We start from the raw sequence: 27,583 nt of genomic DNA, 5'->3' as shown, positions 1-27,583 counted from the left end.
CACCTTCCGCTTACTTCCTGCATCCAGAATGAATTTCCATGGTACATTAGCCAGACTATTAGAATCAGTAAAGGGGAGCTATGGGAGGGGAAGAGCATGAGATCGCGACTTGGCGCTGTCCATCATCTGCCCCATCTCCCCTCTCTGTCAGTCGAGAATGTCTAGGTGTCATATACATAAAAGATGATTCCTGACCCAAATAAATACCGCCTCGGTCTGGATGCTCAGTGGACCACAGCTCATGGAAGGAGGAAAAGATGGGAGGGTGGATAGAATGACATATGTCGGCTGTTCCATTTGCGGCCATCTCGCTAGACGTTCATTTACTCTTTTTACTCTCTCTTAAAAAGACAGCGGGCCGGCACGGTGCACACCTGAGTCTCCAGACACCGGGACAGAAATGTATGTATGTGCTGGCTGTGGATCTGTCTATATCCTGACTCCAAATGACAGAAAAGGGCACAGAAACAATAGATGTTGCCTTTGTCTGCGGGGCGGAATCCTCCGCGGACACGCGGTGATACAGCAGGGAGTATATGGTGAAAGGAGAAGGAGCAAAAGGACAAGGAGCGATGAGGGGAGGAAGAGAGAGGGAAGCACAGATGAAGACGGGACGAGGCACGGGGGATGAAGAGGGGGAAAATCACCTGACACCTTTCTCCCCTCCAGAGGCCGCGGCCGCTGTAAGCTGGATATTAAGACACAAATTGCATTCAGGCAGGTCACACTATGTCAGAAGTTATTAGACGGCTGCCGTGAGGAAACAATAATTCCCATCAGCCTGTGAGAAAATAATATTTTCATTTTCGGACTCTTTATTGAATGGAAACTTTGGGGAATACGGTTTTACGGCGCGTGAGCAGGCGAGCGCGGCTTTTACACCCAGGCAACAAACGCGTGTAATCAGAGCAGCGCATTGTCTCCGTGTTCCTGGATTTCATTTTCGCAGCTGGAAAAAAGGTTGCGGCCGCGTCAGTCCTCCACCTCCTGCTCATATTTACAGGCAGAGGCGACGTTGCACCGTGAGCCTTGTATGAGTAGAATGAATAAATCAGGTACGGGGAGGTCCTGAGCTTTACCTCGTCCACCTTTTGTTTCTTCCATGCCCACATCTTGGACCACGGGCTCTGGTACGAAGCCGCACCACCTGACCTTCACAGTAATTGACTAGAAATATTGATGTAATGGCACAGGACTGATTGTGATTTATTAAAAGAGCACTGAGCTCCAAGGCCCGGTGCCAATGGCTCCCTGCGCCCATCGGCAGCCATTAGGAAAACCATCAATAGCTCCACGGCATAAAGGGCCGGTAATGGGGGACTTTACTGGCCAGAGCGCTCACAATACAATCTCCATAGTAAATAGCCTAGCTGTGTGTGAGTACACATGGAGACTAGCAGACAAGAGGGAAGGAGCTGGGGAGGAGGAGGAGGAGGGCGACGGGATCAAGGAAGGAGAAATATGACAAATAATAACACCAAGGAAAACAAAGGCAGCCAGATATAGACTCCTGATCCAAGAGCAATCTAACCCTCGCCAGACGAGTCCCTCGAGGGTTTGTGGAGCCTAACAAGCGTGGGCCGGCAGCCGTCTCACCATTACACACTACCTGCACCAACAGCCGTCATTAAGCCGGCGCTGCGCTGCATTCTGCTGCCCGCTGTATTTGGTGAAACAAACACAGAATGAGGTTCGCCCCGTCCGTAACGGGAGCCGGGCTGTTTGAATGGCTTTCATCTCTCCCCCCCAGAGTCAATGCGTCATTAAACCCGGAGCCGACATTTTCACCTTGGCAAATCTAATTTAATCAAAGTCATGAGTACTGGGAGATGAGAGAGATTAAGACGAGATTAAAACCATTATACTGCTTTGAATTATTTTCAGGGCTGGGAAAATGAAATGATATCTACACCGTCATTAGGAACAAAACAGGTCCATTGTCTTCATTTAAGTCTATTCAGTGCTTCATATTAATTTTTATTTTTAGACGTTGGGAGACCACACCTTTGGTCGTACCTTGCGGAGGAGTTTCCCCAGGCCCCGTGTTTGTCGGTCAGGATGTTGACGATCTTCTGGATGAGCTGCGTGGCCGTCACGTGGTCGCGGTACTTGGCCGCTCGGATCAGGTGGTCGCACATCTTCTCCTCATCTCGCTTCTCAGCCGAGTACTGGGCACAGTTGGACTGGAACGCAAAAGAAACCATGAGAGGCACGATCGCCGCAAATGTGTCAAGGGTCTGAATGTATGAATGTAGGAACAGATTTATACAATGCAAACGACAAAATCTAGATATAGGAAAAAAACAGCAGTCTTCACCTATAGAAACTCTACTCTGAGTAAAACCAAATGAAAATCATAGGGTCATTTCTGTCCTCGTGTCATGTTGATTAATATCAGTGGACACATATTTACTAATGCCCTCCGGCGCTTCAAATCACCCGATACCCACAATGCACAGGGAGGACATTTTTCTCTGTCTGAATTTGTTATCAGAACAAGCTTTTGAACTCGGCAGCGAAGGTAAAAAGCGAAACACCTTCTGAAAACAACAGCTATAATTGAAAACAGCGTTTGGATTTCCAGCCTCTGTTTCAAAGACACGTTCTCACACTGCAGTTTAGTTTCACGGAGCTGCTTCAAGGTGGTGGAGGCTGCGTTCAGATCAGACGCACGACCCTGCTTGTATTTACGTCTGCAACATTAGGAACGAAGGTACACGGAGCGCTCGTCTGGTTTTAGAGCAGGATCTTATCAAATTAACCTTAAACTAACCCAGTGGAGCAGCCGTCACACCGCGAGCACTAACCCCAACCTGTGCTGCCAAAGTTACCAGTAAAGCGCTTTTTAATGGGTCCTCCTTTTCAATTTGAACGACAACATTTCATATCTGACAGAAAATCTATAGGTATAAATCACATTAGAGGGGCTTTTCTGTTGGCCGCCGGGCCTTAATTATCAATCTGTGTCTCTTTGTGTGGCATTAAAGTGGGTCTTGACCTTCCAGCATGATGATCTGGGGACCGGCAAAGTAAAGGCAGAGCATGAGAGGGATGCCGGGCGAATGTTCCACGTTTAAAATCACTGCGTCACTTCGTTGTGTGCAAGTCTGTGTGTGAGAAACGCACGAGCATTAATCTTGATCAGAGGAGGCAAAGCCAGGCAGGAGGAGAGGCAATTCCAACCCAAGGAGGTGACTCAGGACACGACTGAAACCTGAAAAGGACTCCAGTTGTGCTTTATATTAACTGTGCCTTTTATTTAGCACAAATCACACAAATTTCGCATGTGATTATTTTACCAAAATAAAATTTTATGCAGATTTCCCATGCTTTAAATGCGTAAGTAGCAGGTCTATAAAGAGTCATTTCCCTCTGCCCCTGTCGGAGACGTGTAACGTCTGCAGGACTAATCAGCAGCGCCGGGTTCAAACTCATAACCATAAACAAACACTTCATCACCTGCGTGTTGAGCCTGCCCAAACACCCAAACCCTCCATGAAGTAATGGGCTTGTCTCACATCCAACGCCAAAGTCTACTACGGAGAAAAGACCAAATTCACAGACTCACCCCTAAAATAACAACCAAAAAAAAAAAATAGCTCAACTCATAAGTAGAGCTATTAGAACCCAAAGTTGGAAAAGACAAGTCACTAGTAATTCCAGGGGTCATTCCACTGATGTGAAGTCAGAACTATTATGAAAGACTCCTTCTTTTATATTATGAATCCTAAAAGCATACGGTTAAATCTCCCGGCTTGGCAGCATCCTGCCAGCGGGATAAAAAGCAGAATATCTGGGGTATTTTCAAACAAACCACTCCCTTACTGTTTTTTAAAATAAAATATATAATAAATATAAAGCATTCGTCTGTTTGCAATTAGGAACTGGGAGACTAGAAGCTGCCAGCGTGCGTTTTCTGACAAGAAAACAGCCACATAAGCACATGCTCGGAGACAGGCGGGTTCAGAGCGTCCAGCCGAGGAAGCAGGACAGCGCACAATGCTGCGCTGGCTCCTCACCCACGCCGCCACCAGGGCACAACTCACTGGCAGCCTGGACCGTTATGACTTGCGACACTGTAATCACGGGCTGCACCTTCCATTACATGGCCCGGCTGACAGGGTCGGACCGGAGTGGGTCCCCGCTCTGCCCGGGGAGACAGCTCGCTGAAGACGAAATGATAATGGCTGGCATTAATCGAGTCAATTACACTGAGACGTGTCTCCCCTAATTCATCCGCGGTTCGGATAAATAAATATGGATGTGTGCTGGAGTCTGGAGAGGAAACGGTTTAAGAGAGCGTGCGGACCAGTAATCACCTCAGAAATAATGCAATGGCACAAAATGGAAACGTGCATTCATTCGAAGGCAGGAAATGGCTCACATGAGCTTCTTGCTGCTAGAAATCCTCATAATAGCCCTTATGTTTGCGACATTGTGCTTCTACAAATAATAAGCAGGGAAAACACTGGTACACCGGTGTCAGCCTTATCTAAATGTTGTAGTTGTTGTCAGATGATGCCTGGGATCCCCTCCTCCTCTCCCACTGTGGGTTGAGAGGGTTAACCAGTATAATAGGCTGCAGAACGGATGCTCATTACAAGATATCAGCCCTATGTTTATCAATTAGAGTGACAGAGAAAGGTCTAGTGATGTTGCCACGCCACGGCGAGCCTTCAACGTGCAGACTGACAAAACCAGGGCCTCAAGGTCCTGCTGGGGAACAGGAGGAAGAAACAAAACCAGCAGAGATGTTATTAAAGCTCTTGATTTGCAATCTCTTGACATGGGTGGCACATCAGGGCCAGGCGTTCTCCAAGGCTGGCCTATCGCTCCCAGAGAATCTCCAATTTCTCACATCCGTCGACAAGAGCTCCCAAAGGGTTTCATTTACAAGCGGGCACAGAAAACTGTCCCAGGGAACGCGAGACATCAGACTCGTCCTTGTCTGGCATCAGAGAATGCAAATACACTACAAATAAATTCCTGCTGGAGCACAGCGGAGGTCTAAGGAGACGGGGAGGCGAAATGAGAGGAGGACGGGGCGACGGCAAACACAAGCAGATGCAGAACCAGGCCCAGCAATTGGTTTCAAAGAGATTCTCTTGCACTTGATCTCTTGGCCTCGAGTTTTCAAATTGCAACATAAAATGTCACCAGGGGAATTCAGACAAAGGCCCAGGGACGAAACGAGCGAAAGGAAGAGGAGGGGGAGAAAAATGAGGGCTTAAAAGTACAATGGCGAACAAAAGTCACCAAATGACAATGGCTGACAGCCACTTCAATTCTGAAATGATGCCCCTGTCATGCCGTGCTCCAGAGTATTGATTTTTTTTTTCCGCCTCTCTTCTCTTCAAGCACCAGAGGAGAAAAAAAATAATCTAATCCGGCCGAAACAGATCCCTGCCACTGGCATCGGCCGGTGGCTCGCGGCCATCAAGGTTAACGCTACTCCAACACTTATCAAAGTATCTCCCTCCTCCTCCCCCCCCGCGCTCCCCCCTCCTCCTCACGCCGTCTGGGCCTGATCTTTAATGGAGCGGCCGCCGCGCTCGGCTGGCGGCCTCTTCATCTTGTCTGCCCACGGAGCTCCCGCCTCCGCGGAGCCGCGCCCTCCTTTCGCCATATCAGTTTACGGCGCTGCCACGTTCGCGCGGCGACTCCAGCCCCGGCTCCAAGGTCGTGCCACATGAAGGATCATCCGTGTTAAACTGTCGTCGGGAGGTGAAAAATAGTCAAATGAAGGAAGGACGCGAGCGGATGACGAATACGTGTCCTCTGGATCGGCTGCTGCCTGAAACAAAACTCCATCAACAACAGGAAATTTGCGCAGCAAAGACGCTTCAGATGATACATGAAAACTTATTTTCTGAACAGTACTGTTAAAAAAAAAAAAAAAAAAAAAAAAGACAGATCATTTCCTGGTGACTAAAAAGACTGTCAGGCTGAAACAAAGGGAAAGTGTAGAGTAAAGTCATATTTCGGGGTTATCTGGTCACACATAATGATGGGCGCTGTGGAGGAGGCACCTGGGGACTTCATTACGCTGACAAGGCAGCGGGCCCGAAACAAGCATCCTCTGTTCCCCTCTCCTCGCTCTCGATCTCCCGCCGTCTGGTGCTAAAAAAGCCCGCGTCGCACAGTAAAAATAACCGCCGTGGAGCGAGCGGGAGCTGAGGCCTGCCAGCATGATCTGTTCTCTGATAATAGAAGTGGAGGCATTTAGGCTGCTGTCCACGGAGGTTCTGTCTAATTATCATGTGATCAGGATAATAAATGCGTGATTCATTTTAATGAGGTGCTCGGACTTCGGGCCCTGACGTACGACATCGGGGCCGTGACAACTGCATGACAGCCAGCTGCAGTGGGTGGCATCCATCACTCGCTTCTGAGAATGATGCGGTGTAAATAGCCTTTGGGAGCTGCAGCTCTCGTCTGTGTGTGTGTGTGTGAGAGAGACTGAGAAACCTTTGTTCAGGTTTAAGTTTGGGTTCAGATTTTTTTTTCCTTCTGTGAAATAAAATGTGGTTTATTGGGCTGCTGAAGGCGATTCTCTTGAATAGGTGTTTGTATGAACTGATCCGCCTGCTGCTTCTCTTGGCTCAGCTCGTGTCTCCTCTGTGATGCTCCGCTCCGTAACCTCTTTGATTCACGCAGCCGCAGAGGCCGGTGCTGTGATAATCGAACACAACGAGCATCGGCTCAATGTTAATGTCATTAATACGCGGAGAAGGACCAGATCGCATTACAGGCTCAGCAGACAATGACGCCATGCGCTAATTAGCCGCTATCATTTGCCTTTCACTGGATCTCTCAGACTCCATTCACTGACTCCACATGGCGGCTAAATGAAGATCGTATAAAAAAAAAAAAAAAAAAAAAAGCATGGAGCGAAGAGAAGAGTAAAGAACTGATGTGGGTCTTGCTCACTCCTCTCTATCTGGACTTTCTTATCTGCCCTCGTGCTCCTGAACCCGCCACATTTCATCCCTAATGAACAGCCCCATAAAAAGAGGGAGTTCGATTTCTCTCTCCCTTTCTATTTCCTGGCTTCCCTCCTTTTCCTGCTCCTCTGGAAGATATCGGTCCATCGTTTGCGGTGCTGGGCAGCAGCATGTGATCTGCAGATCTCCTTCGCATTAAGGATCCTATTAGATAGAGAACCCTAAAAGGTAATTGGATTTCCCCTCTAGTTATCTTCATCTCTGTTTCACCCTGGGCCCACTGTAATAGCTTACGCTCGAGCCCAGAGATAACTCAATTCTGTCCTGCAGAGAGCCTGTGTGAGTGTGAAAGAGGGAGAGAGAAAGAGAGCGAGCGAGCGAGCATGTGTTACAGCTCTTCTCTGGGATATGAACTCTGATGAGGCGATAACTACATTTGTTTTCATGTGTTGAGCTAAGTCTGAACTTTCCAGTGTCTGGCCGAGAGTTCGTGTTTCTGTTCAACTAAAAGCAAACGTCTCATTAACGATCGACCACGTTGCGATTCTGCGGCGTGTTTTTCCACCAAACAACCAGTTTGCAGTGTCACCGCCACACAACAGAGGAAGAACGCTCCAAAAACCAGGACACCGTTGTGAATTATTTCAGAAGCATCCACCCCCCGCCCTCCGGGGGGATGTTTCATTGGCCTGTTATTTTTATTGTGGCAGTGCAAAATGAAACCGCTGGCTACAGCAGGCTCACGCAGAGCTTGTATGAAGGCGAAAATCAATACTGCAATATCAGAGCAAGACTTATCAGGGGTTCACTTCTCCTCTGAGGTCACAGAGGAGCAACTGCACTTAAGTGGGGAATTCAATTGTGAGGCGTAGTTTGGGACGGGCCACTGCGGGTATCTGATTAAGAACGAGTGGAGGAGAGCAAGTTTCCAATGACAACAGAAAAAGAAAACTAATGAAAAGTTATAGCTTTCCATTAGGTGAATTATCGCACTAAGTGGACTAATACGTCTTGGAGCTGATAGTGCTTCTTGGTTTGGAGTCTGCACCCAGTTTTGTAGTAAGCAATGACAACCAGTTCATGAAAACACAGCAGATAAGTAAATAGAAAACTACGATAGAGATGAGGAGATGCTTGCTGCCTGGCTGAATTCATTTCTACTTAAGAAGTAACAGCGGTTATTTTTTAGTATTTTACGTGCATGCTATCAAATTTCTAAATGTTTGTGTGAAACCTGAATTTAAAGAAGCAGGTCCATGAGACTCGGAGAGTTTCACTCACATGTGAATCAGAAAATGGCCGCGGGGACACGGTCACAGCGAGAGCATGTGGCCCGCGGACAAACGGTGAGGGGGAGCAGTAACATTTGAGGCCGTCATGATCAGACTGGCTGCGGACCGGGTCCGTCTGCCAGTCACAACACATCCAGGCTGTACTTGTACGAGATGCCGAGCCTGACCTACTGTACGCGCTCAGGAGCGCAAATACTGCACACCCTGTCACGGAGCCGGGCAGGAATCTGCATCATCAACCCAGTGGAACCAGATCCCGCTGCAGATCTGGGTTGTTGATAATGATGAGGTCAGATCATGTCAGATAAAACCGTGCACATGACTGACACCTGGTGCAGCAGGAGCAATAAGGGCTCAGGTTAACGGCATGCCAATCACGCAGAGCAGCAGCCCGTACGGGGACCAGAGCAAAACATGGCAATCACGGAGAAAAAACTTTGATGCTAGACTTTTACCCCCTCCCCTGTGATTAACCTTCAACACTGCTGAGGGATTTTACTTTACCTGAATGTAAAAGAAACCCTTCCTTGAACCTTAAAAAAGCATCACATTTTACTGCGAAGTGGGGCCTGAGCGGTGGGGGTGGGTTTACAAACAGTCGGCCCTTCAGGCCAGCACCTTCCAGCTTCTGTCTGCAGCTTTTAGTGTTGGCAGGTTCTTGGGAAATGAGAGAGGGAGGGACCGAAGACGGGGGAGGATGCCATATTCCTGTCACTAGCAAAATACATGCCCAGCGGGAGTATAATGGACAGGATCTCAGCAAGACAGGAAATGATTTTGGAGAGGATCTAGAAAGCAGAGGAGGCTGGAAAAGGCGCGACGAAGGGTGCCCACGGGTCAGGACCGCGTCGGCTCAGCGGCTCCACGTCAATGGCGGCGTTTGTGCCGAGGGCTCGTTGGAAGTGAAGGGGGAGATGTTATGTTTCAGGGGCAGGCGCGCGGTTCGGCGGAGAGGCCCGGGGATAAATTAACACTACACAGTGTTTGGTTAGCGATATATGCCAAGTATGATCTCCAGCCTCAGACAACTTTACTGCGTGCGTGTGTGTGTTTGTAGCACAGGGTTATGTTGGAAAAGTAAGGTTGCTCTTACAGATCCAGTTGATAGACAAGTTCAGATGCTCTCACGTCTTGGTTTTTAATAAATATACTGTCCCATATCAATGTGATAATCAACATTTTGCTCCCACGGGGCTAAAACTACTAATGAACATCACACAGACTCAGGAAGCCTGATGATGAGGAGGAGATGGTGTGGGACGCACATACGCAGGTACTGTAGCCATCATTCATCCCTGAACTCTCAATACCTGGGATGCATTTTAATATCTCACCTCGAACTCTGCGTGCTTGTGAACGTCTTCGGCCCTCTGTCGGCTGAGGATGAATTCGGCTTCGTTAGCCACGCGAACCAGGTGGTCCTTCATGGTGTGACTCAGCAGCCTGAACACAGAAGAGTCAGGAACACTGGGGTGCTGTGGACATTCATGTACAGCATCATCACGTTTAGCAGCATCTCAACCTGCAATAGACGCTCAGAATCGGCACAGAATGTTCAGACCCAGGATTCAAAACATCTGTTTAGCGTAGTGATAAACCAAAGGAAGAACAGCCATGTAATATCCAGAAAATGGTGAAAAGGAACCGTGCAAAATGGGCAGGAAATCTAATTTGGGGACAAAACTAAACCAAACAGAAGCTTTGAGCAGAATGCAGGTGCTAATTGATTTGTTAATGATATGCATCTGACAGCAGGGAGGATCTGTGCCCATGTCGCTACACATGTAGTAGGGCCCTCCTTTCCTCCTCTTATCAGGTTTGATGAAACACGCTTTGTGCGTGTGTGTAGGTTAAGGGAACCTCTGTACAGCCCCTAAAGGTCAGGACTGTGCAAAGTGGAACAATAACAGAGCAGGGGCCAGAGAGGAGGAGCGAGGAGGCCCCGGATGGGACCGGCTGTGAGGTGGCGTGTCGGGGCCAGGGGACGGCTGTAACCTAAGCCTGCTGTTTCAGCGCAGGGCAGCAGGGGAGCAGAGATGCCGGGGCCTCTGCAGCTCCTATGGCCCTGTCCAGCCTCTGCGCCTGTTTACGGAGCTCCGCGCTGGATATGAAGAAAACAGACTAAAGAGTTGAGTGTTTTAAAGTGTAACGTGTTTTTTGTTTTTTTAGATATATTATGAAAACAGGCTCGTAGATTATTGTTCTGTGAAGCCATTTCTGAATCAGACTAATCTGTCTAGTTTCTGTGGATTAGCCTACATTGATTATAAATGTCTCAACCACTCCAATGGCGCTACACATCAGTTGGAGATTTTATGTACGAACAGCACAGAGGAGCTCATTATAGCTGGATAAAGGTTTGAATTGATTGAGGGACAATGAGAAATCAAGGCCGATTTCCCATGTGTGAGAAGGGAACGAGTGATCAGCACCCCGTCACCTTCTACCCGACCCTTCTTCTCCCAAATCCCTCTGGGATGAGCAGGTATTGAATGATCCTTGATCTCCAGCCGTACTCTCCTCACTCCCCCACACTCGCTGATTGCCGCTCTGAATCTCTGCTGTGTTCGGCCTGAGGGGCTTTCGTGCGCTCCAAGGACGGCGCAATGGCAAAGGAGGCTGAGGACGGAGAGAACGGCACGCGTGTCGGAGTTACCCACCTGCCTTCGTTGACCAGCTCGATGAAGGCCAAGCCCGCATTCTTCTGGATAGAGTTCTGCCACTCCTGCAAGCAAACGAGAAACAAATTAAAAAAAATAAATTCTAAAACAAAACCTAAAAATCTGAAAATCACAGGAAAACTCACAATAGAAGGAGATGGAAGTAAAGTTTAGAATGGGAATTATATTTGGTCAATATGTTCAGAAATGCACTGCTGTTCTTTTTTCTACCTTTAAAAAATATTAAAATAAATTTAAAAAAAACAGCGAGAGAAAATGGCAGTGACAATAAATAAAGATTTGTTAAAAAAAAACTCTACACTTGTTTTGACCTAACATCTCTCTGATTTACTAGTCTGCTCCGTTCAGCACAGCTCATCATCAGCTAGTGAACTAGTGGGGAGGAGCAGTGTTGAGAGCATTTATCATGTAAATACACAGATTTCCTCACTAACTAAGGTGCAAGGTGTCAGTCTAAACAATCCCACTTTAACTCCTCCACGTCCAAGCGACACCGATAGAAAGGAAACGCGGCGGTCATTGCCTCTCATGTTCTGTTCAATATTTCAACACCTTCAACACAAGCGTCAAAAGAATAATAAAGCAACAAGGTCATGGGGCCTGTCTGAGAGTCCCTGCGCTTTTTCCCCCGTCTTCCTCTCTGGGGAGCTGGAGAAATGTGCAGGAAAAAACCTGAGGGAGGAGACGTCAGCCATGGATGACTCCATTAAAAACAGGACCATCAGTAACGGTGCAGCTCTCGGTAAAACACGCAGTAAAACAAACGCGGTGCATTTTAAATTCAAGCTTATAGATCCATTCACAACGAGTGAATTCATTCAAGCAACTATGAAAGGAGTGGAAGTGCGACGCGCTCCAGACCCGGCTGTCATCGTCTCGTGAGCTGATAGAGGAAATTGTGTGTTTATGCAGAGGCTGGCCTTTCAGTAAACCCAGAGAGCCCACAGGGACGGGAATATCAGCGCTGCAAAGAGGAAGGAAGGATCAATTTACAAGAACTGATCCACATCCAAACATATTTGTACATATTTGATGTTTCTCAAAACCATGCAACTTTTCCTCTATTCTCGTACGGCGTCGACTACGAACATCAAAACGAATCACTCTCCAAGTCGAAGGGGAACGCTCTCGTGAAACGCCTGCACACCGTCACCGTGGACCCGAGTGAATGTCACACAGACAACAATCCAACGCTTAATCTCCACTCATAACTGCTTTTTGTCCTGAAGGCCCATATTGGCGTTGACCGTGTTTACAATACATTCCAAATAAAGAGGGCACGCTGGGAATAGGAGTCTGGGCTTGGGAGTGGAAAGACTCTGAGCTCGAGACTGGCAGAGGGTTTTGTGGTTAAACTGTGCCTTCGGAGGAAGCGTGCGAGAGCAGCCTGGAGGCCTCTGAAGCACACGCACTGCAGTTGAAGGACATTAACCGTTGTGGCTGCGGCTGCAGGGATATTTCACACTGAGCCAAGCGTCGCTAGCTGGATTTTAAAGAAGCACGTCAGGCTGGAAACAGACTTTATAGTTAGATTTGTATTTACAGGGTTGGGATGGTGCACTAAAAAACAACCTCTAAACAAAAGAAAACCCGTCGGCATTTGGTAGACACAGATAAAAGTGATGGTGTCAAGGTAAATCTAAGAAGGCAGTGGCCCTGATCTGGAAACAGACAGGACCCGTGATGGAATATTGGATTTTGGCCGCCCTGGTCAGCAGCCCCACTGTTTTTATGGCTGCAAGCGGGGCCACGACCACAGCACTGCTGAGCAGAGGATACATCCAGCCATTTGTGACCTCTGACCTTTAACCTGACCTCCCAACAGATAAGTCAGGTTGGATAGGACGAGCAAGGGGGCCGCCTGGCATCTAATCCCGATCGGAAACCGGTCGCCAGACAGAAGTCCTGCGCACTTTTACCGCTGCTCGCCGGGTTTCTGCTTTGAAGCCTTTTTTCCCCCTCATTTGCATGTGAGGGTGCGCGTGATTGAATGTGGAAATGCCTGTCTCAATCTGAAGTCAATAAGACAGCTCTGTTTGGCCTGTGTTCCATGATGGTGGCATTGAGTCTAAACACTCATGCCATGCACTTCCGCCATTAGAGCTGATTATCCATAATCAACATCTAAATATACCACCAGCACTAGTGAGAAAACACAGACCTCCGGAGCAAAATCGCCTTTCAAACATGGCCTCGCCACAACACAAGGAAAACATTTTCCATCACCCAAGTAAAAAAATGTCTGAGCTCTCCCGAAATAATAAATAAGCCAGTAGTGCTTTTTGGTGGCATCACTCATAATCACAAGTATTTGTTGATCTGAAAGGCTATGGGAATATAACCTTCGATGAGATGACAAAAACATAAATCCTCGTGTCAGGTGTGGCAGCGCAGAGGAAACCAACGAAGAGACTTAGACCTTCGGCTTTTTACTTTTTTAAAATCTACAAAATGTTCCACTTTAAACCAGAAAGTCAGAATATGAGATGACAAAGATGGTCAAAGTTCCTGTGTCAATCAGCTCAACAAAAACAGGTGGAGGCGAAATGTGACGCTTTAGAGGAAACCGAGAGAAGGAAAAGGTTTATTGAATCTGTGTGACCTAAGTGTTTACGCACGGTCATCTGATATCTACAACGAGCAAGGAAGCTCCAGCGCGTGTGGACGAAGACGACAAACGCTAAAGCAATTCTTAAACACAACTATCAAGAGCGTTCGTCATCGCCTCTTAACGTTCGTCTGAAGCTGAGCAGCTCGTCGCCCCGATGATATCTGTCTAAAGAAAGACAGAAACACACAACAGGGAGAATATTTACCCCGGTCCAAATATTTAGGCAGCAGCGTCTCCGAGAGCTTTATCGGATCACACTTTCCTGACTATACGAACACCAAGCGCGAAAAAAACAGCAGCAAAGCACAGCGGAGACGAGCCCGAGAACATGCAGGAACAGCAGTCACGCTCATCTAGGAATAAAGAAATATATACAGGACGTGAGTCAGCAGTATATAACTTTAAAAATGCCTCCTATAAATTATTCTTCTTTAAACGCATCTTGCAATCTGGTATTTGTCTGGTTCATTTAAATGTCAGTGGATTTTAATGATGTTGAAATAAGAATACTTAAACACAGCACAGCTGCTGCAGGTCCGAGTGAGCCAGATGTTCACATCTACTGTAAATGAGGAAACCTCGTCCCGTCCAACACATTGTTGTAACGAGAATGTTTTGCACAACAGAAGATAGTAAAAATGTATTACAACAAATACTGTATGTTACTGTAGATACGTGACTATGGCCATGTCAATAAATCCTGTGGTTACAATTATTATTTGGAAGAAAAACTTAAATGTCCTATTTGAAAACAACCAGTCACAGCCAATACTTTTTTACCAGATTAAAACTGCAGACAAGTGATTTTCCACTCGTGAACCGAGCGGAGAAGCCAGCGCAGGATTTTATCAGCAGGACGGCTGAGACAGGATAGCAGGGGGCAACACATGTACGCACGCATTCCAAGCTCTTATTACTCCACAACTGTCAGGTAGGAAAATATCGCATTACCGGCGCCTGTCGGCCGAGGAGGGCTGCGTCGGGGAAATTCATTAATGCGGAACACAATAACATGTTGTGAATAAACACGCGTCCGCGCCACGTCCAGGTCAGTTCACAGCGAATCCAACCGGGAGTCGAATTATAAGCCACTCAGTTTCTTATAGGAGTCTCGCATCTGATTCTCTGCCTCAGCTCGACTTCACTTCCTGACAGGAAGCCCGCCGTGACCTCCAGCTCCTCCAGCACGACGCACCTCACCCCCGCCCCCCCCTCCGGCCGCATAGTTGGCAACGATGGGGAGCCTGCAAAATTAAGTGCCAGTTGGTGTTGCCGTGTTTGCTCTACGTCTCGCAGGAGAGCACGCTTTCACAGAATACACAGCGCCATGTTTCGCTCCGAGGCCGAGCGAGCGGCGAGCGGCCGCGTGGCACGGCTGGAGACGGGCGCTGCAGCGGAGCGCGGGGGGGAGGGGGGGAAAAATAACACTTTCATTTGCACCGATCGTGAACCCGGCGCGCGTCCTTAACTGCGCGGCAGGGTGCGGGTCCGGCTGCGAGCCAAATGACGGGGGGGGGTATTTTTGTCGCCGCGTTCCATCGCATTCCTCGCCACTTCTCTCACCTCTCTCTCCGCTCTCCAAGTGGTTCGCACAACACGCTCTGCTCTTGATCCTTCAAAGCCTCGCTTACTGGGGAGAGGAAGAAATACGGCCACTGACAGATATGAATGACTATTGTGGAACGTAACCACCAGGCCCCATTTACACCAGCCCAGCTCTCAAAATAAGCAACTTGCGAATACTTCAGGGCGCCGTAATTGCGTCCAAGATCCAATTTGCAGATTCTGAGGCCGACTGCTCTATCAACCGCCTCCCTGTTCCCTCAGATGATGCTATTGATTGCGTGGAGCATGATGACTGTGCACTTGCGACCCGCTCCCTGACTGCAGGGCTTTCAACTTCAATGCCTCCACCACACTCTGCTTCCATCTTGGAGGTCAGAGGGTCAAGGGTCAGGAGGTTCCAAGTTGTTTAGGGAAGTCAATGTCTTTCCCTCTGTTGACTGAGAGAGGAGTGGCCATCTGTTAAACTGGTTAACTTTGGTGAGACAGGCCGGGGACATATGATAATATCCTGTTACTGGATTAGCAAGTTAACACTGTTGTTACTGAACTGGCATTAAAAGGATTTAAAGGCCAATGGTCACAGCTCAATTTTATTTGATGAAACACCAGATTAGAACAAAGGTCAAGGCTCCAAAAACAATTAGTACATATTGATATATGTCATATTGTGTCTCCTAATGCAGCATGCCAGCATTCCAACATTCGCTAATCGTCGCTACACACAAAAGAATGTAAGGACGGTTTATAGGCCTCTGCTCATCGTAGTATTCAACTTCCCAAAGCGCTGGATGGACAGCAGTGAATGGAAGAGAAAGCTCTGTCCCAAAACATTATTTATTAATCAGGTGTTCTGAGTGGGAGCCACTTCAAGGAGTGCACCTAGGTAACAACACACCAGGCCATAAATATGACAGAGAGGAGGGGAAGCAGAAGTGAAACTGTCAAGGTTCATCAGGGAAGAGGATGTGAAGAGGGAGAAAGCGTCTTCACGTCCAAGAGCCGGAGTAGATGTGGATCGAACACGTATTCAGCATCGCTGAAATGCTCCCGATTGTGTGTGCTAGTCATATATGCAATAGTTGTCCCCAAAAAATGGGAAAAGATGGTTCACGTAAAATTTGAATAATTGCTGCAGAGACAATAATTCGTAATTTGTCGCGCACAGAAGAAGTCAGTTGTTTCTTTTCAGACGTGTAGTCTGTTAGGACTACAGTTTAGGATCATTAATCCTCACTTTGTATATTCAGCAGTCTATAGGATCGATACCAGCACAGAGAACAAGGCAGCGTGCCACCCCAACAGTTAATGTCTGATCAAAATGGTCCTTTAATTGGGAGCGCTGTTGTAGCTGTCTAGGAATGAAGAGCTATCAAAGTGTGGTTTACCATTCACCGCTCAATGCCAAGCTGATGTGCGACTTTCATAGCATCCCTGATTAAAAACTGCTCTGTGGTCCCTAGCCTCCTGACCCTTCACCCTGGCTCCACTCCATCTCCAAGCTTGGGAAATTAATTAAAATTTCCCAGCGATGGCATCACATCTCTGATGAAGCTGTGCGGGTGAGGGGGGGTGAGAAAAATCTATCAATATCACCTCCATCTACTGCCTCCGCCGGTCTTGAAGGCAGGAAAGCGTCCCGAGACGACCAAAGAGGCACTTCCTGTCGGAGAACTGAGCGCTTCCTGTGCCAGAGGGCCCAGCACTCTTTGCTAAATAACGTCATCAATCATGGCGCTGACTCACTCTCACTGCCCCACAACGAGAACAAACACACAAATAATTACACACTGCAATTTAGCCCTGAGGAAAAGTCTGTCCCGGCTTCCCCTTTTCCCCAGTGAGGAGCGTACCGCCGCTCCCCTCCTCCCCCTCCCCTTTACACAACAATAAAATTACATTTGCATTAGCCGTGAGAGAATTTGGTTGGATGATTTATTGAAGCAATCAACACTGCGCTGGCCAATCCCTGGTTCCCTCACTGGGAAGAAGAAGAAGAAGAGAGTGTGTGTTGTGGAGATTGGGTACTCTGGAGGCTGGAGAGGGGAAGAAATAGCTTGGGCTGGGGACCAAACAGGGAAGTGAAGCATGAGCTGTGCAACAGAGCAATCACCAAGATTCTGCCTTTGATTAGATTAGCATTAAACAACACCCTGACAGATATGACAAATAGGTGCATTAGAGCCTGTCATTCTTCCCTCCGAGCTTTCACTCCTGCTATTCCATCGTCTCTGGACAATACGGGGCTCACATTCCCTCCGCGTGACCCACCAGCTCAAATCTATGCATGGCCACTGACATCCAGAGCAGATGTGTAATCTGACTGCAATACCTTTTTAGAGAGGAAGCGAAGTGAATAATGGGAACCAAACAGGGTATAGAGGTTAAAAGGAGGGGGAGGGTGAGATGAAGAAAAAAAAAGCCGGATGACAGGTAGTATTTCTTTAAAAAATAAAGCTGATAAAAAAAGCAGGGTGCACTGGTGAGAGTCATGCCATTAATCAGATGCGCTTTTGTATTATTGGAGATCTGTTTTCCTCCTGATGCTTTAAATGGTAAAGACGTAAACAAACCGGGCCAAAGGGGAGTTATTATCTGCCGTCCTCGTCTCAGACAGTCTATATGGGAGGGCAACCGTCTGTGTGCTGCATTAAAAAGCACTAAAGCCACTTTTCATTTGCTATTTCTGTGTAAATGTAAAGTGCTGTACTCTGGCGCACACACAGTAACTAATCAGCCTCCGTTGCTCCGCGTCTCCTAATGCTAATCAGCCAACCTGAAGTGATCTATCGACATCCCCCATCATTGATCCGCCCACGCCTGCTTATGATCCCTGAATTAGTATTCATGAATCTGGCAGCAGCTAAATAAACTTGGCAACAAAACACCCACAAGACAACAGGGAGGAGGAGGGGTAATCGATGCAAAGCACCATCAAATCTACATTAACCCTGCTCATCAGCTAAGACCAGGCCACGAGGGCCAGCGCCCGGGTCAGAGGTGACGTGGACAGGTCGACCACCCTTGACCCTCAGACCAATATTTGCGGCTTGTCTCCGGCTTCCCTGCCCTCACTCACGAGCAGGGTGACAGCGAAAAGGTAGTGTGGGGAAAAGATAAGGCAGTGGACGGTCCACTGTCCACTCTGGGCTGCGGATTTACTGCACACAAGGTGAGTCTGATAAATCAGAGGGGGGGGGGGGGATAAGGAATGATAAAGATGCCAGACTTGCCTGTGAACACAGAAGCATGACGAGCTCCACGACTGAGCTGCTGGACTTCATACACACCAGACCTGGAGAGAAGATTGAACGTGAGTAAAGGTCTAATTTACAATTATCTGAGTTATCACTTCATCAAAACACACATGCACAAACAGACACGGTGCCATATGCACGAGAGCCGATCGTATCGATGGGCCTAATGAGTTGACATGATGTTACTGTAAACTAATACATATTTGAGCCTTGTATTACAGGCCCAACTTGGCCAACATATGTCTTATTGATCCCTAATGGTGAGACCCAGGCTTTTAGAGGGCAGGGGGCACAGGAGTGACCGGAGTCTGTCGGAGAGGCACAGACGGGAAGAAGGCAGAGTAGCCTTTGGTCTTTTCAGTTGCTCATCAAATGACAGACACGCAAGCAGGCAAACATGCACTCACGCACATACACATGAACACCCCCCCCTCGTCGCCTTCTCTTCAGGCCCCTGCAGCTATTAATCAACTTTCCATTTTGTTTGGTGGCAGCAGACATCCCAAACACTGCTATTAGTGGCCTGGCCCCTGACCTGGACCCCTGGAAGCCTTCAGCGCTGCTACCAGCTCTTGGCTCCGTGTACACTCACCACCAAATTGGATTAACACTAGTATAGCAATGAGCTGCACACTGTAAACAGGTACTGTGTGTACATGTATCTGTGTCTCTGATGCTTAACTCACTTGTGCCCTCGATGAGGAGCTCCTGTCCGTGGCTGCCCAGCAGGGTCCTGGAGAGGAAGGGGGCAAAGTCCACAAAGATCTCCCTCAGCAGAGGTGCTGCTTTTTCCAGAGCATGTTCCAGACGCTCTGAGATGCTACAAACACACACACAAACACACACACCGTACATGATAAGGAAAAGAAAAACTGGAATGCAGCTCACTCAAATGTACAACAAAAGCTTCAGAAAAATATCTGCTTTTAATGTGAAGGGGGAAAATTGGATTAGGATAAAGCAGAAATCAGTGAATATTCATAAGTATCTGATTGTGTGCGCTTATGTGCATAAATAGCTGATGGTGCATGTGTGTATGTGGATGCTCAAGAGGGAGAGAGAGAAAGGAAGATGAATCACCTCATATTGGGGGCTGTGTTCTGGGTCACAGGGGAGAGTCGGGGGACAGATGGCAGGCTAGCGCTGGCTGGAACCTGGCCGGCTGCTGCAGGGAGAAATCAAAGAACTCTGTTATTTGTCTGGATGTTGGACAAGAATAGGAGGCTGTGTGCACGCACACATGCGCACCCACACACACACACAGACACAGCCATATGTTATAGGACCAGGGTAGCACCATAAACCTGTGTGGAAACACGCCTCTTATGAAATGATACAATGGCCTCCATTCAAATGTATAGAAGAGGGGGATTTATGGTTGAATAGGGCAAGTGGGTGCACAAATATAATTTTTACGGCCAGATAGCGGGTGATGTAATTCAAACACAATACGTCTTCCTTATCAATGTGCGATTCAGAGGTTTACATGATGGAAACCTTCGCGAGCTGCAGGGATACGCTGAACACTGATCATTTTTGGTGTGCGTGTTTTTTTTACTGTTTTAACAGCCATAAATTAAAAAACGCACAGTATTAAACATTTATTATACATAAGTGTTTTCAGAGCTACACCTGTGTAGGAATGTGAGATGTTGAATAATGTCTCTGGCTATTTAAATTTGTTTTTCTTCTTTAAGTCATTACATACCAATTTACCCCTCTGGGCTGTTTTTGTGACTGTTTCATTATACGACTAAAAGGTGCTTTACGACTTAATTCTCGAGACAGAGGCACACAAGCTACAAAGTCCATGTTTGATTGATCTGGCAGTAAATTCACTATCCTGTGACTCATAAATAAGCTAATGCCCAGCTGAATATGGAGGAGGGGGATTCCTCTGGTGTTTCAGCGGGCTTGTTTTTCCAGCCAGGACAGTCTCCGAGCGGGGATAAGTCTTCAGGAATGACAGCCAGTGTAATGTGGGCTGGAATGTGTGTGTGTGTGTGTGTACGCAGGGTGTTAAGCAGCGCCATGTGGGCCTGGTGAGAGTATCCCCTCTCAAGCTGAAGTAGCTCCTTCAAACAAAAAGGAGTAAATGATCATCTCCATTAGTCCTCCCTGCGCCCCACTAAAACACACACAGACACACTCACGCCGCCCGTTTACTCAACGCGACCTACACACGCAGCTTCAGCAGCGGGCATTATTCACATGCACAGACACAACACACACAACGCCCATTGGTAAAATGATGACACGCTACCACCAATAATAACAATAGATATAAACTCTGGAGACATCTAATAGTTTTGTGTCATGTGTTCAGTGTGTGTGTGCTTTCGTGCACTGTATGTTTCAGTCACCGTCCCTGAAACATCTGAGCATGTGCGAGTCGGAATGTGAGCGCCTGTGTGTGTGTGTGTGTGTGTGTGTGTGTGTGTGTGTGTGTGTGTGTGTGTGTACACGCACTGGAAGCGGAGTCGGCGGAGGACACCACCGCCACGCTGTCCATGGGCGTCCCGGCGGAGACGGAGGCGGCCGCCGACGCCGTGAGGGGGGTGGGGGTGCCGGGAGACGGCGTCACACCCGCCTTCTTGGGCGCGACGATGACGCTCCTGTGAAAAGAGGAGTCGAATGATTTGTTTGGTTGTTACCTCTGACATCGCCTATATATAGAACTGCCAGTGGTGCCAGTCGCTAATTAATTCATTTATTTAATTAGTCTCTTTGAGACTTTGAGTGTCTGAAACTTTCTAAAAGTGTTGTCACTACAACTGCTCTGATTGACACATGTCAGAATAAGCATATTTGTGTGTAAAATCAAAGATGCTGGCACATTTCTAATTACAAACACAGTAAACGTCAGCTGTCACTGCGCTACACTGCCTCGATAAGGTTTTTACACACAGTTATCTGGGAATGATAAAACTGCCTCCTGTAAAGTAACAAGAAGCGTTTCGCGTGGTGCTGAGCTACAGATGAGTGGAGCTCCATTCCCATCCAGCGAACAGTAGATGGGAGGAGAGCAGCATGCAGATAAGCTGTCAGTTCAGGCCAGGGCTCTGACAGACCACTGGCCATATCAAAGAGAGCCTGGCCCTGCTTATCAGTGCTGACACAGGGGAAGCAGGGCCTAATCACTCGCTACTGCTCCCTCTCAGTAACACAAACCAAGATACGCAAGCATACATCAAATGCCCCAAATTTAAATATAGAAAGCAAAGAATGGGAGCGTGCAGACAATGGGACTGAAGCATTCCTGCACACTCCCAGAGTTTGTGTGTGTGTGTGTGTGTGTCAGTGTGTGCATGCTTTCATGTATACATCCACACACACTTGAAGATAGTTAGGCCTGGCTCGCTGTGGAGTAGACAAATACCTGGCTGCAGAATCAAAGGCTTGTCTCAGGTGATTTAAAGAGGCTGACCAAATCTATTAAAAGTTACTGTGGAAGTTAAACCCAGACAGTTGACCTTTGCTTTATTTACTGTAAGGTTTGCAAACCCCAGTGACTTGACAGTGTTTTCAAAATACAAACACATACTGAGAAGAGCCAGAGTGACACAAACAAACTGAGGTAGTGACAGAAAAGAATGAAAATCAGAAGTGATGGAGATAAAAGTATCTGGGAACGCTCTCCGGTCAGATAGCGAGCTGGCTGGAGGATGGTATCAAGGAACGAGGGCGGCGCTGACGTGAAGCATCCCAGGTGTCACCAGCGGGGGAGACGGGGAGCCCCTGTGTGTGGAGGTGAGGCTCCATCCACGAACATCCCAGCGTATGCATGAGGCTGCACATACACGCACGGAGCTGCCAGCCGACGCGTTCGACCTTCCATCTGCTCGCCAGCAAAAGGCCCAGTGAATTATTCAGCAGGTCATTAGCTACACTTATCATGAGCGGGCCGCCCAAGTCGATTAATCAGCCGTCAGCGACCCCACTCGCCCGCAAACAGGAGCCCGCGGCGCTGTGCGCGAGCGCGTTCGCTGGGCCGAGGCTGAATTATTTAAAGGCTTTAACCTGGAGTCCAACGGGTGAGAGCGCTAACCGCTGCCATTCCGGTAATCGGTGCTATTTCAGGTAAAAAAAGCACAATAATGTGTAAGCAAGTGTCACTGATATGCCCGTGTGTAAAAACACCATCCACTTGAGTACAGTATTAACCTTAGAGTGGATTCCTGTGAGGGAGGGGGTGGATCCTCCAGCGGAGCTTTGATCTCGTGGTCTCGTGATCTCACCACGCGCCCGTACAGATGCATTCTAACGCGCTAGTGGAGCTGTGATTGGTCGGATATAGCTCCTGCAGGTGGTGGTGGGGGGGGTGTCCGAAAAGGTGACCAAGACGCTGGGTCCTTTAAAATCCCACTAGTCAATGGCACAAAACGTCCTCAATACAAAAGTTGAGCAACCGCACCCTCAACAGAAAAGATTAAAACCAGTTAGGAACGGCAGGACGTCTGTCCTCAGCCCTGATGTCCTCAAAGGACTCCAACATGAAGTCGCACATACAACATGTGCAAATCGCTCCTTACTGTATATTCACACTGTCACCGCCTGACACGCGCCGCCTCATCACGAGCAAGGCATTAACACCATCAGCACAGCTCATATGGACGTCAGCTCCCGCACGCAGGAATGCAAACAACCGCCCCATGTATATCCCAGCGTCCAACGCTCACATTTTCTACCCAACCGTGCAGCCTAAATCAACCGACTCGTACAATGACACTGTTTAGCTCTGGTTAGTGTCAGCAAATATTTGCAGACTGACTGTCATAACAGGGGCACGGCTGAGAAATGGATGGGAGAAATCCAGCAGGTCTGCACTAGTAAATAAATCAGCCGGGATACTTCACCCCCTGACCCAGCGCCGGTTTTATCTGGGAGATCCCTGCTTTTTTCATGCATTGCGCCCATAAATCCAGCTCTTTGGGGGCAAGCAGACAGTTGCCATGTTTTGGCAGGAGACGTCAGTGTAGAATGTCAGCTCTGGCTTGTACCGGTGTCACAGGGAGACTTACTGTTTGGTGGGAGATGCTGAGAAGCGATAAGAGCCAATGGCGGCGTGATCATAAACACTGATGGGCACGAGCGCAGGGGGTGGACACGTTGAGGCCTGGAGGCAGCAGACCGATGAAGAGGAGGTAAACGGAGGCCGTAGGAGAGTAAATACTGGCTTATAGACAGTGAGAGAGAGCAAAATCCATCTGGGACTCTAGTCAACACATGAGCTTTGAAGACGCCATGGAGGGCTCTGCCATTTTCACTATATTTGGACATTTTATTAACTTAAGGATTATTGAAAGAAAGGGTTAGATTGGAAGATATTATAGATTCAGATCAACATTAACACTGGCACGCGCACGCCTTATGATAAACCAATCGCGTCCCCACCGCGGCAGCGAGCGCCGCGCCCCGACAGCGGACCGGGCCGGGCCTGGGCCGCGTGCCTGGGAGGACGTGGCTCCCACAGGCAGCGGGCGAGCTGTTAGTCTATGTTCTCCAGCTCCTCTGACGTCCTCTCTCCCCGCTGAGTGTTCTCAGCGGACAGGAGCCAGTCTAATCCCCCTGATATGAAGAGTGCCCTGAGACCTGACAAAGCATTCCTCAGATAAAGACGCGCGATCACAGAGATGCTATGGAATTCCCACAGTTGGGGGGTTTGCGTGCGTGCGTGCGTGCGTGTGTGTGTATGTGTTTCTCAGCGTGAGCGAGAGAGAAATGTTTCTTCAGTACGAGAGAGGCTTGACTTGACATCACCCCCATGGAGACTTCTTTCTTCCACGTCTCCCCCCCTCTGCCGTTTGTGAATGTCTGCCTCAGAATCAACGCTTCAAATGCAAACCAGACCGGTGACCGTCCTCTCTCACCTGGTCCCGTCTGCGGCTACAGTACCCCGCTCTGCTTTTGAAGTCTGACTCCTGACGGCTCACCCCCACACCTCCAAGGGTAATGCAAATTATACAGCTTTTATGCCGGGAAAAGGGGGCACGCCCCATACGAATGTTAGACAGGGAGAGACGAGCAGCGGGGGAGATGAAAAAGAAAGTTGTTAAATCTCAGCGACACGGTGAGAAGAAACAGCTTCCTGCCAGCTCCGTCTCCCGCTCTCTTCATCCCAGACATGACTCCTGTTTTCCTGAAGACAGGTTCTTTGCAAGGGAGTTTGCCTGGGATGAGGACCTGCATTGACAGCTAAAAGAAAGAACAATGGGGGAAAAGAGGAAGGAGTCGGAGACCCAGGTTCAAAAAGGTTTTTCGAGATCCTCCAGGGGCTCTTCAGAGGATATAAGACGAGATGCTACCTGGGGGTGACTTTTAAGTCCCCTCGTATGTTGGAATAAACGAAATATAAACGTCAACAAAAGGCAACAGCATACGGTTTAGTGGAACAGATGAAGCTGCTACATCTGCATCCACGTCAACGACAGGAGGGATTTCTGTCCAGAAATTGAGTTGAAATTTTTAAGAACCTACTGTTTAAAAAAGACAAGTAATATCTCCAATGTGTGTACATCAAGCCTAGTTTCCACCTGAGCGCCCACCTGTCAAACGAGCGGAACTGCAGCGATGACTCTCTGGCTGCGTCGCTCACATTCCCCAGAAACGCTGGAGGCAGCAGATTGGGGTCCACCATTGCATCATCGCCCGGCGTGCCCACGAGGCTGCGAAGGATGTCCTTCACGTTCTTGCCCTTTGAATCCGCGGCCAGAGCGGGCCGGACCTCAGACGACAGGGTGGACAGGGCCTCGGAGACGGCGTCCGGGCCGTGAGTGGCGCCGGAGGACGACAGGTCGGCGTCGCTGGCAGCGGCCGAGGCGTGGTCGTCGCCGATGCCGGAGTCGTAGCGCCGGAGGAAGACGCCGTTCTCCACCTCCAACCCCCCAGGAATGCCACCGCTGTCTGAGGCGTGGAAGTTAATAAAGAGAGGTGAACAATCGAGTTGGGCAGAGTGAGAGATGTACTGTATTACAGCGGTGGCTGGAGGAGCAACGGTCTAGTTCTGCATCATCACATTCTGTTTATTCTCCACCTTGTTTTGATTCTGGCTGTTTTTTTTTTTATCATTTAACACCTGTGTAGCTTCACCTCACCGTGCTAATATTTACCTTAAACCCACATCTGAAAAGAGAAAATGTCTTCTTAATTAAGCCGTTAACAACTCTGACACGAATCCTATGAAGCTGAATGCTGGCTTTGTATTTAACAGTCGCTAGCAAAGCATGCTGGGAAGCGCCACGTGACACAGCGCGGTTTTATTTTCCTACCATATTAAGCTAAACATTTCGAAAGGAACCTTTTTCCGTGTACCTGTGCTTCTGGCAGACTGTGAGCGTCGAGGGTGTTTCTTGTCATTGTGGGGCTCCAGGATGTCGCGGTACTTGGACACCATGAGGACGGAGATGAAGTAGACCACAGCCAGAGCCAGGAACTGAGCCTGCTTATTGTCCTCCTGAAACAAACAACACACACTAAACAATCTGCAGGAAGCCGTTGTCGTCTCACACACACACACACACACACACACACACACACACACACACACACACACACACACACACACACACACACACACACACACACACACACACACACACACACACACACACACACACACACACACACACACACACACACACACACACACACACACACACACACACACACACACACACACACACACACGTTTTTGTTACAACTTACGATGTCTCTGAACACAACAGCCCTGAGGCGGTTGATGTCCATGTCCTGCAGCAGCCGATCCAAGTCTCTGATTGGAGACATTCCACCCGTCACTGCATCAACAGGACTCTGCAGCATGAAAATTGCATCATTACCACATTGGTGTCTACATGTCAAGACATACATGCAGAAGCTACAGGCCCTTTTCCAGCTATGAGGATGGTTATTAATCCATGTTTAAAACATGGAGCCGCGTAAGGTTTTACAGTTTAGGGAAACCATCCCTCCTGGGATCACGCCCTTAACATAATGGTTTTTATATAGAGCCACTGCATTATAAATGAGCTTTAACACCCAGTTCAGGGAAGAACAACGGGACGTTACTGGAAGTCACAGTATCAAATCGAAGGAGCAACGACACAAAGCTCACTCTAGTGTAACAAAAAGCAACCAGTGTGGTAACATAATAAGACATGAGCTAATGCAATAAACTGGACGCTGCTGCTGAGCTGGACAACGGACAAAGCCTCGAAATTATTACTGTGGGAACAGGGTTAAGAAACAATACGCTCTGTGTTGATAACCGATTCGAGTGAAGGAGTGGATTGCGTTGTGTTTTGGAGCAGAATGAGTGGAGCGAGGGTGTGATTTGGATGACTTGCCTGTGCAGATGCAGACTTGGCTGTTCCCAGCACGGCGCTGGGCACGGCTGCGTAGTTGCCTGCGGAGCCTTCGCTGCCATGTTTAAACTGGGCTTGCTGACACTCCAGACAGTTTCTCACAGCCATTGCACACACTGGACGAGATTGAGATGGAGAGAGAAAGAGGGGTTAGGTTACAAAGTGTAAATATAGTTACTTTCAATGTAGAAAAATGTAGTAGAACTGAGCTGAAAGCAAAAAACATAGACTCGAAAAGTCTTTGTGCAACAACACATACGTCTAGAAATGTGAGTGGAGCGCAGCTCATAACCGGAGACAAACACAGAAGGCGCAGCTGAGCGAGACAGCAACAGAGAAAAACGCGGGGCCGTGACAAGGTCAGCGCTCTGGCCAGCTCTGGCAGCATCGCTCACTCTTCCCTGCTCCACCTCTCCTACCAAGGTCATAGTGCAAGGGTGCGCTCCTGAATCACACCCGCCCCGTGCAGCTCCCTGAACAAATGACCCTGCTCGGGTGTGCACATGCTGAGTAGGCAGCAAAATATGTCCTTCAGCGCAGACACAAAAAAAAAAAATAACAGCATCGTGACAACTTCAGGTGGCTCCCAGCCTGGCACTCTTACTACGTGTAAGCTAACGCACTGCTCGTCCGCTGAAGCCTCCCCAACCCCCACTGTCCTGTACTTGACAACTGACGAATGTTAACTCTGAACCATTTAGATTACGGAGAAGGGAATTATTCCGTCTGGAAATGGGCTCGCTTTTTCCATTAGTACTACTCTTTCATACAACCATTTATAAAGAGAGAGGAGGGAGGGGTGGAGACGCTAAAACCTTGTTACAGTCCTCCAAAATCAGATTAGGTGCCAGCAATGGGGAGCGCATACCTCA

General features: G+C 48.4%; 1 protein-coding gene across 11 annotated transcripts in view; it reads right to left on the bottom strand.

The window, feature by feature from the left end:
- Positions 1 to 27,583, bottom strand: part of lrba (LPS responsive beige-like anchor protein) — a 127,771-nt gene that overhangs the window by 65,149 nt on the left and 35,039 nt on the right. For 5 of the 11 annotated variants that reach the window (XM_055510004.1, XM_029151127.3, XM_055510024.1 and 2 more), the window contains exons 26-36: positions 26,694 to 26,827; positions 26,053 to 26,160; positions 25,660 to 25,801; positions 24,894 to 25,251; positions 20,818 to 20,963; positions 19,429 to 19,513; positions 19,035 to 19,168; positions 18,325 to 18,386; positions 10,897 to 10,961; positions 9,571 to 9,679; positions 2,005 to 2,183 (exon numbers count right to left, since the gene is read on the bottom strand). In XM_055510004.1, the coding sequence (XP_055365979.1) occupies positions 2,005 to 2,183; positions 9,571 to 9,679; positions 10,897 to 10,961; positions 18,325 to 18,386; positions 19,035 to 19,168; positions 19,429 to 19,513; positions 20,818 to 20,963; positions 24,894 to 25,251; positions 25,660 to 25,801; positions 26,053 to 26,160; positions 26,694 to 26,827 (1,522 nt within the window). The remainder of the gene's footprint in view (positions 1 to 2,004; positions 2,184 to 9,570; positions 9,680 to 10,896; positions 10,962 to 18,324; positions 18,387 to 19,034; positions 19,169 to 19,428; positions 19,514 to 20,817; positions 20,964 to 24,893; positions 25,252 to 25,659; positions 25,802 to 26,052; positions 26,161 to 26,693; positions 26,828 to 27,583) is intronic. The other 6 variants (XM_029151219.3, XM_029151229.3, XM_029151187.3 and 3 more) reach the window with 2 other exon arrangements.

This window comes from Betta splendens, chromosome 1 (genome assembly GCF_900634795.4).
Source record: "Betta splendens chromosome 1, fBetSpl5.4, whole genome shotgun sequence".
In the NCBI taxonomy this organism is placed as follows: domain Eukaryota; kingdom Metazoa; phylum Chordata; class Actinopteri; order Anabantiformes; family Osphronemidae; genus Betta; species Betta splendens.
The sequence above is the reverse complement of the archived record's forward strand: the minus strand, read 5'-3'. Positions and strand labels throughout refer to the sequence as shown.